Source organism: Juglans microcarpa x Juglans regia, chromosome 8S (assembly GCF_004785595.1).
Source record: "Juglans microcarpa x Juglans regia isolate MS1-56 chromosome 8S, Jm3101_v1.0, whole genome shotgun sequence".
In the NCBI taxonomy this organism is placed as follows: domain Eukaryota; kingdom Viridiplantae; phylum Streptophyta; class Magnoliopsida; order Fagales; family Juglandaceae; genus Juglans; species Juglans microcarpa x Juglans regia.
In genome coordinates this window covers 14258277-14268201 of record NC_054609.1, presented here as the reverse complement: position 1 = coordinate 14268201, position 9925 = coordinate 14258277, and the positions used below count along the sequence as shown (strand labels likewise).

At 36.7% G+C, this 9925-nt stretch overlaps 1 protein-coding gene and 3 long non-coding RNA genes across 20 annotated transcripts in view; 1 reads left to right on the top strand and 3 right to left on the bottom strand.

Moving 5' to 3' along the window:
- The first annotated feature begins 838 nt into the window (after positions 1–838).
- Positions 839–9925, top strand: part of LOC121245097 (putative disease resistance protein At3g14460) — a 35498-nt gene continuing 26411 nt past the window's right edge. For 4 of the 17 annotated variants that reach the window (XM_041143398.1, XM_041143397.1, XM_041143396.1 and 1 more), the window contains exon 1: positions 839–2514. In XM_041143398.1, the coding sequence (XP_040999332.1) occupies positions 859–2514 (1656 nt within the window). In that variant the 5' untranslated portion in view covers positions 839–858. Of the gene's footprint in view, positions 2640–2886; positions 2972–3047; positions 3113–3325; positions 3640–9925 lie in introns of those variants that run through there. The other 13 variants (XM_041143403.1, XM_041143407.1, XM_041143404.1 and 10 more) reach the window with 13 other exon arrangements.
- Positions 2891–3327, bottom strand: LOC121245102. The gene is made up of 2 exons (XR_005936539.1): positions 3173–3327; positions 2891–3126 (listed from the first exon to the last, which is right to left on the bottom strand). It is a non-coding gene; the product is annotated as an uncharacterized LOC121245102 (long non-coding RNA).
- On the bottom strand, positions 3912–5264 carry LOC121245101. The gene is made up of 2 exons (XR_005936538.1): positions 4396–5264; positions 3912–4297 (listed from the first exon to the last, which is right to left on the bottom strand). It is a non-coding gene; the product is annotated as an uncharacterized LOC121245101 (long non-coding RNA).
- LOC121245100 lies at positions 5325–8917 on the bottom strand. The gene is made up of 4 exons (XR_005936537.1): positions 8792–8917; positions 6220–6344; positions 5817–5942; positions 5325–5726 (listed from the first exon to the last, which is right to left on the bottom strand). It is a non-coding gene; the product is annotated as an uncharacterized LOC121245100 (long non-coding RNA).

Genomic DNA, 9925 nt, shown 5'->3' with positions numbered 1-9925 from the left:
AGTTGCAGGCGAGACGTGCTTTAGAATGGAGGATAGAATTGGGGGTAGTCAGCATGGGAATCTCCCTATAAAGGCACGCCACTCATCTTACTTGGGTAGCAAATATGATGCTACTAAAAAGTTTGAGGTTTTTTCTAAACGCACTAGTTTACGTACATTCTTACCTCTCATGCTACCATTTCAAGGTCCTTGCTATTTGGCTCGTCATGTTCATTGTGAATTGGTTCCAACATTACGATGTTTAAGGGTGCTATCTTTCAATGGGTACTATATAAATGAATTGTCAGATTCTATCAGTGATTTAAAGCATCTACGGTATCTTAACCTTTCCAGAACTCAAATTAGTAGCCTACCTGAATCAATAGCTACTCTCTACAACTTGCAAACATTGTTGTTGGAGAAGTGCCGTCGTCTGAAGAAATTACCTTCAATGTTATGCAACTTGGTCAACCTGCGGCACCTCGATATTGAATATGCATATTGTTTGGAAGGAATGCCGGTGCAAATAGGTAAATTAACTTGTCTCCAAACATTGTCTAATCTAATTGTGGGAAAAGACAATTGCTCAGGGGTAAAGGAGCTTGGGCCTTTGAAGCATCTTAAAGGGAAGCTCAACATTTCAAGATTAGAGAATGTGATTGAATCGAAGGATGCAAAGATGCTGAATTAATTAAAAAGATCAAAATTAGTAAGTTGTCGTTGGGATGGAGTTGTGACGTTGATGAGTCGAAAGACAGGACAAGTGAACTAGAGGTACTAAATGGACTACAGCCTCACGACGCTTTGACGGAGCTGGGTATAATTAACTATGGTGGTACAAAATTCCCTAATTGGTTAACACCTCATTCATTTCCTCATATGGTCTCCTTGGAAATATCAAATTGTCGCAAGTGCACATTATTACCTCCATTGGGGCAATTGCCATCACTCGAAACTCTTTTGATCTCTGGCATGGATAGCGTGAAGAGTGTTGGTTCTGAATTTTGCGGCAATAATTGTGCACAATGTTTTAGATCCTTAAAGACTTTACGTTTTGAGAACATGAAGGAGTGGGAGAAATGGAGTCCTTATGAAGAGTTCCCAAATCTACGTAAGCTTTTCCTTTATAGCTGTCCGAAGCTATTAGGGAAGTTACCAAACAACATTCCTTTACCAAAGTATGCTGATATATATAATTGTGCGCAGTTGAAGGTTTCACTTTCATACTTTCCAGATAAATGCACACTTAATACTGAGAGATCCAGTGGGGTGGTGTGTGGAAACAAGGTTACATTCAAATCAAGAACATTCTACACTTCACTTTCAGCAATTTCAGATCAAGGGGTTGATATGGAAGGGCTGGCAGAGTTAGAAAATTTAAGTATTGAAAACTGTGAGGAGCTGACGACTTTGTGGTCAGACAAGGTGGGATCACTGCCACATGATCTCCCATTTCTGCATCATCTCAATATTTATAATTGTCCCAAACTAGTCTCTTTGGTGGAAGAAGAAGTTGATCAAGAACGTCTCCAACTCAAAATCACATCTATTAGTATCAAGGATTGCATAGCCTTGGAATCTTTACCCAAGGCATTGATGTACAACAACACGTGTCTTCAGTCTATTGAAATCATTAACTGTGATTCGCTAATGCATTTTGCAAGAAGCCATCTGCCTCCAACTTTAAAGAAGCTACGTATAAGTGTGTGCAAGAGTATGAGGAATTTGGTGGAGGATGATGATAATGATACAAACAACAACAATAGTTGCAGTAGTGGCATCACATCTCTTCTTGAGGACTTGAGCATTAGCAATTGTCCATCCCTTGAATTCTTAACATCAAGCGGAGAATTACCTACCACACTTCAACGCCTCGAAATTTTCAATTGTCCGAAGCTGGAGTCAGTAGCGAAGAGTTTTCATCATAACTCATTTCTGACAAGAATCTACATCTACAATTGTGAAAATCTTCAATTGTTTAATGGTGGAGAGTTGCTCCTCCCTTCCAACCTGAGACAGCTTTATATATCTAAATGTGAGAAGGTTTTGTCATTTCCCAAAGAAGGTTTTCCCACAAACCTAACGGTACTTGTGATCTCTCATCTTAAAATCACTGAAGCCTTGTTCGATTGGGAGTTGGACAACCTCACTTCTCTTAATGAACTTCGTATTGTTGGATGTCAGCATCTGGTGTCCTTTCCAGAGATGACATTGCCTTCCTCTCTAACAATCCTCGGCATCTATGAATTTTCGAATCTGGAATGCTTGTCTTCCGAGGGCTTAAGAAAACTCACCTCCCTTAAAATACTCCAGATTTCTGACTGCGAGAAGCTCACGTATTTTCCAGAGGATGGGCTGCCTCCCTCACTCCTAGAGCTTATAATCTATTGTTGCCAAAAGTTGAGGTTCTTTCCAAAGAATGACCTACCTCCCTCACTCCGAGTACTTGATATCTATAAATGTCCTCTGCTCGAAGAACTTTACAAGAAAGGTCAGGGAGGAGCGTGGCGCAGGATAGCTGACATCCCTTTTGTTGGAAGTAATGGCAAATACATTTATGGCACAGAAACGGAGGAATAAATCCAAATGTACTTTGAATGTTGAATGGTTGCGCTGAAGAGATCCCATCACTCCTATTGCTTGGCCACCAAATCTGGTTGGTATGCTCTGTCTACCTATTCATCTTCTGGTTTTTTTTTTTTTTTGTTCTCGTTGGGTTTGCATAACGACATAACAAGAGCTTGTCAAAATTTCCAAATCTCCAAGCAAAGAGAGAAGGTCTTCCAACATGCAATTTTTTCTTTTCAAATTGGCAAATTGCTGAACTTGACAAATGATAGGGCTCCCATTCTCGTGTTTTCTTTTATGGATTTAATTTTTTTTATTTATGGATTTGCTTCTTATCAGATCATCGATTGCATGACATGGGTAAAGATGAAGAAGGGGAAGGAGTTCTACCAATGTAATATCCTTAGGAACGAACTAAATTGTGGTAAGGAATATGATTGTTCAGGATTCTTTTACATCCATATAAGGCTGATGAATCTTTATTTGTTCAATGGTTGCAGATGGTTCAAAAGACTGATGCATGCTGTTGCAACTTCCGACTGCTATCTGAAAAAAGGATGTGCAAGTAAAATCGCTTTTCTCTTGCTCTGATTTTGCTTACTGCCTCTACCTAAATGTTGGAAACCACTTTCAAGTTAGTATAAGAGATAGATGCGTGGAAGAAGTGTTGGAATTTTAGTGAAAAAAAAAAAATTCATTTTGGAAATTATGCAATGTATGAGATTTATGAGCTTTGTAGGTATGCTAATAGAAAAGAAACGCTACTCTTTGTTCTCAGGTTGACGGAGGCAAGAAGTTGTAAACCAAGCAGCGATGGATGCCATTTCTCATAGCAAATAACTGGCTCTAATTGCAGCAGCAAATTGTTGGCATGCCAAGTCTTTCTTCATGTTTTGGATCACCCAATGCTGGTAAGAGCTGGCAAGGAGGTGCTTACAACGCTCTCTCTCTCTCTCTCTCTCTCTCTCTCTCTCTCTCTCTCTCTCTCTGTGTTCATGTAATTTGTCATTATTTTATCTGATTGTAAATTTGTAATGAATCAAAATAATCCAAAGTGTGAAATGAAGGTAGCTGCTTTGAATTTCTGAACCACTGTCGGCAACTCAATCATACAAAAAAGGAAAGAATAATAGCCAATTCAGTAGATTCCAAAATGAAAGTTTGTTCGTTATTTTAAAATCCAAAATTGAAACACTAAAATGTGTTGGAAAATTAAAAAACCCCCAAGAGGGGGGCTTTCATATTCACCAACAGGAACAAGTCCAATTCTGTTGGCCAGGCCAGGCAGATTAGCATTCCCAACACCCTAATTTCTTACTGAACTGAAGAAATTCTGACCACATAGGTTAGGGGAAAACATAAAGTAGGTGAAGAGTCAGGCAATGCTCTAGTTTGCCATCGTATTTGACACAGTCCAACACCATTTCTAGAAGAAATTGCCGAAGTTATTGATGATAAACACCATATAGCTAAATATTCAGTAAATTAAATAACAAATAGAGATTGCAAACTCAAGAAAATACTCCAAACTAAGCAGGAACAACAGGTTACAGCTCTTGTTAATCCTATACAACTTTTCAATTCTAGAAGAGGCTTCAAGTCAGATTGAGTCATCAGATTCATCAGTCACTTCTGTCACGCTCCCCAGCATTTGTTCCAGCCTCCGGGGCGTTGGCCTTTGCAACGGGTGCAGGTGCAGGTTTTTTACTCACATCACGAGCATTTCCGTCTCCATCTTCCTCTTGTTCAGCTATTTCAGCATGTGAGCCACTTAATCAAGGAATAATCAATCCACAAAAAGCAGTGGAAATCTCTGCATCACCATTGCTGCCAATACAACTGTCTTACATTTTCAACTATGACTTATCATACGTTTCACAAGAAGGAAAACCTCAATTTGCACTCATATTTTCCACTAAAACAACAATGTAACAAATCCTTGAGCTAACACACTCAGCTTAGAGACATGTTAGATCCTGAGGGTGAAACAAAGATACAAAAGCATCATAACAGACTTCCAATTGAATTAAAAAAAATACCATTTTTCACCCTCCATGTGTCTCTGAATTCAAATTGAACACTGCAGTCATTAGTTCAATTGCTACCCCAATCATCCATTGGAATCTTAAACAATGTTCCTACTTTTTTTTTTTTTTTATGAGTGAAAAAGGGTGGGAGGGGGCGACCAAAGATGGTTTTCCCTACCTTAGCGTGACCAAAGTAGTATTACCCTACCTTTTGGGAATCGGACAGGATGGGCCTAGACTGCAGTCGCTCCCTCAAGAAGGGTTTAGGCCATAGCTTAGACCCTAACCCCGCTAGAGAATTCAATAAATCTTTGTGGCTAATAGTATTAGTCTAAGATGAATCCATACTCGAATTCGAACCCAGTACGTAGTACATGCCAAACCACTTGGGAGTAACCTAGAGACCATTGAGCCACCACCCTTGGTGCATTCAAGAGCACAGACATTTTTTTTATAATTAATAAGAGAATTTATTACCAAGAATAGGCACTGCCCAAGCACAGACTATTTTCCTGCTTGTAAAATCATGCAACAAGCAACATCAATCAAGTAAAAAGCATGCAAGTAACATCAATAAAGTGAAAAGCACATAACATAAAAGGATATCAACATTCTCGGCTGTTGAACCAGCACTGATCTTCACTAGATCCTTCAAGACACGTTGTACAAGCTCAGGCTGGAGAACATAACATAGTTGTAGTCAGTACAAACATCAAATTGGAAAACAGCAATGAAAGGAAAGGAGTTCACTAAGTTCCAATTTCAATAGACTTGGTGACTTTTTATTAGAATACCGATTTCACGTTTTTATTTTAATACCTAGACGAAAACTATATTTGTAAATGCAACTTCTAAACTACAAAAGCCTTCCTTTTCAATAAATGATTTGCAATTACAAGATAACAAATGAAAAGGAGCCATATTTCTCAAAATGATCGTCCATATGCCAAAGTGATAGCACAGATTATTTTTTCTTTTTTCCTTCTTTCTCCTTCACAATCTTCCTGTTATGTTTGTTAGCAAAGCTTTGCAATGACTTATTTAATATATTTAGATCTGGCTCCCTGCGAAATCTCCGCTTTCGAGCCTCCCTCATAGGAGGGGGGAGACCATGTCTGGAGCAGGATCACCTGCTTCTCTAACCATAATCATCTGTTACAACCAGCAGACAATAAAGAAGAATTACAAGTGAATAAATCTTTGATGTCCTTGTCAATCATATAACACTAAAGAACATTTTACCTGGCCAATGTCTTGATCAACACACTGTCATCATATGTTTTATATGATTCCACAACAGAAGGAAGATCCAAGAGAGATGCAGGAAATGGTCATTGGCAATGACAAATGTCCCGCTCCTCACATCCTCTGCAACATAATAAGTTTTTAAGTTCACAAGCATACCAAGAAGGTAGGTCACAGTTAAGAACTCCCACAAAAATCTATTTACAAAAACCATTTAACAACATAAAAGATATAATTCTAAAATAAAAATAAAAAATAATTATAATAGAGAATCGAAACAGCAAAGAAAGAAGTGGATTTGAAGTTCTGGAGAGAAAAGAAACACTGCAAATATACATGTCGCAATTTAAGTAAAGTGCAATGGTTTGCAAAAAGTAGTAGTTTACTCAATGTTCCTCACCAGAAAAGGTCAAATCCAAAGATTTTTCTTCAGAAGATGACGCATTTTCACATTCACTAAGAAGGCAGTCTAATCGCTCTGCAATAGATGGTGGGACTCTGAGTATGAACTGCTCTTCCATATAACTACAAAATCAACACCAAATTGATTACTCAAAATAAAAAGAACTGTCAACTTTAACATTTTATTCTTTTAACTTTTAGATTTTTCAATCAAGTCTTTCCATTAGATCCTTGTTAAAAATATTTAACGATCCACTTATCAGTGGTTAGAATTCAACATGCCTCATATCACATTAAAATTCACACCAGCTATGTAATTAAAAATTTTATAAAATAATTTTGAAATTTTAAGAATTATTAAGAAAAGCCCAAACTTTTTTATAAATATAAAAATAAAAACAAAAACTACTAGGTGTTGAAATGCTAATATGCCTGACCTACATAATTTGCAATCCTACAAGCCCCTAGGAGTTGACTCAAGTCATAAAGGCTTGGCCTTGGTCTTGGTGGTATGCTCCCTCCAAGGTCTAAGGTTCGAATCTTCTTGGGTGCAAAGAATCTCTAGGGACCATTGAACTGGGGTTTTCCCCCTGAATTACCCAAGGTACAATTCCAAGGGCCTGTGCACCCCCAGGATTAGTCGGGACGTTGTTCTTGGACACCCGGTACCAATAAAATAATAATAATAATTTGAAATCCTACAGGTTCAAGGATTGAATATTATGGACTTGGTCTTCTGTTGGGGAACCAATCACCTATAGAAGATTACATCATAATTTACTTAAATTTTTCTTCACTGAAGAAAAAAGCCGTCTCTATTAACAAAACAACCAGCATATGGAACTTTGCAACACATGACCAAGAAGACAGATAACAAGACAGCATTCTAGCAAAATGCTTCCAGCCATATGACAAAACGTATTGCATATGCATAATGCGTGTACCTCTGAAATTAGGATGCTCCTTAAAATCAAAGGGCTTATGTACATAAAGGGAAGGATTCTTTTCTGCACTGTGCTATAGATCAGATATCATACATATACATATGGTTTTCTAAATTAATCTGCATATAATGTAGAAATTCAAACACAGAAGTGAAACTTCAATACAAAATAGAAATTACTTTTTTCACCCCAGCTTTAGCAGAACAAATGCCTTGTATTTCAAATATAACAAAATTACAATTACTCTAATCAGCACAGTAAACCTGAGAAGATATTGCAATGAGCTCCACCATAATAAATATAGTAAATTTGAAAAAAAAGAAAAAGAAATAGTAAATCAAATACTGGTCAAAGCCATTATTGAGAGAACAAGAACATGAATGGAGTCGAAGATTCAAAGAAACAAAGAAGAAGAAGATTGAAATTAAAAAAGAAATAGTAAATCAAATACTGGTCAAAGCCCTTATTGAGAGAACAAGAATGTGAATGGAGTCCAAGATTTGAAAAACGAAGAAGAAGAAGAAATCCGGCACAACATAGAACCCTAAACACTAACAATTTTGCACATATATATATGAAGGCTAGTGAGAGGGCCTCAGGGCCGTGCTTGATTTCTCATGTGACATCCATACTTTTTGAATTTAGAGGTAAAAGCAACAAAAATACCTCATATATATTATAAGAATAGATAATAGATAGTTGGTCAGTTCAACTTTAGAAAATAAGAAACCTAAAACTGCTTCCCCAACAATTTGGGTTTAGCATTTTTAAGCAAGTGTTTATCTTTCAGTAACCTCAGTTTTTTCAGCATTCTTGCATCCTTATATTAAAAGCATATCATGTTGGGGTATTATAATTCCTATTCAAATAACAACTCCATAATCATTTGAGATTTACAGGAAATACAAATTAACTAAAATTCTCTGTGGGTAACATGAAACGATGAGGGGTTGTGATGCGGCGGCGTTGTGCGAGAGAAAACTGAGAGCGTGTGTGTGTGAGAGAGAGACAGAACAGAGAAGAGTACCCCCAATGCCTTGACCTTTGAATCTAATGGAGATATTTGGCGTAGCCCTTAACGGGTGGGAGCTCTAGCTGCCAAGAAAACTGATCGTGGTTTCGGGGGAGAGAAAATTTCAAAACACTCTATACTCGAGCCTTTTTATTTACGAGTAATATTCAGTTATAGGCTCTTTTATTTCAAAAAGTAAAACTTATCCTAAATGCAGGGTTAAAGAGAAAAAAGGGCGATTGTGCTTAAGAACAGAATCCCCTTCCAATCATAGCTACTCACCACAACGTTCAATCTTCAATAACCCTATAAGCTGTAATATAAATTTTCCTGTCCATCTAATTATTTTCAAGGGAAAAATGACTCCATTAACAGAACGAGATATTGACGAATTAGATTTCAACCAAGGGAATCCCTAACCAACCTTCATAGCCTTTACAAGAAAAACATAACAATACCTCAAAGCACAATTAAAAAAGAATATTAATTCAAAGCCTTTTCTACGGCGTTTTTGTTCTGCCAAAGAGTTAGATAAGCGAAAGCAGAGAAACAAAACTAAAATTTCAGCGAAAAAGAGTGATATGGAAAAGGCAATGAAAGAGTCAGAAGGCTACCGAGATGGCAGGACCTCAATGCTAACGTGCAGAGACTCGAGCTAGCAGGTATTTGTGATTAAATCAACCCGAAACCAAGGTTCCGCGTATCACTGGGATGATTGGGATAACAAGATCCAAAGGTATGAACTCCTAGATGGATTCGAGGGCGATGAAGAATGGCCTTAATCTTATCACAGATATTATTACAGCAGATTAGACAAAGTAAAACCCAAGTTTTAGCTAATAGGAAATGGATTTCACTTGTTGGCTATTCCATTCCAATCAAATCTCCACATTAAATAACTATTTATTCATTATATAATAATAAAATAATATAATATAAATTTAACTTTGATTATTCTATTCACGTCTTCTTTATATTGAATTATACATTTAATTATATAGTAATAAAATAATATTAATTTTAATTTTTAATTTTTAATTTATTTAATTTTATCATATTTGTAATAAAATAATATTAATTTTAATTTTTAATTTTTAATTTATTTAATTTATCATATTTTACCATTTTACATATTATATGTTAATTAATAATTATATTCTAATTAAATTATTGGTTAAAAAAATCATATTTTCAATTTTCAGTTAATCCTAATAATCCTTTGGTGCAGTGAGAGGTTGTACTTAAACATGAAAAATTATTCAAGAACCATGTACATATATAGTTAGAAACCTAAACATACACCTTAAAACACGAAGCATCGCATATTCAGTAAGCAACATGCATTATGGGAAAGCATGACTTTATTTAAATGATTGATATCACAGGATTCAACATACGGATTGGAATGCGAATCTCGTATTTCAAGCCATTGAGGAAACAACTCAGCTTATGTAAATTTGAGAGGCTCCTCAAACGGTTGGATAACGTTTCAAACTGTGCCATATATCCAGCCATTGAGCTGGTCCGTTTGAGCCTCGTCAACGCCTCCATGAGATCATCATATGTTGTTGGCTCGAAGCGAAGGAGCAACGATTTGGAAAAGGCGTCCCAATCACGGCAGAATGCTTCATCTGTAACATTTTGGAACCATACGAAGGCATCTCCTTCCATGTGGTAAGAGGCCATCAACAACTTCTGAGGTAGTGATGTTTGGTGAAACTCGAAGTAATGGTTAGCTTTGAAGAGCC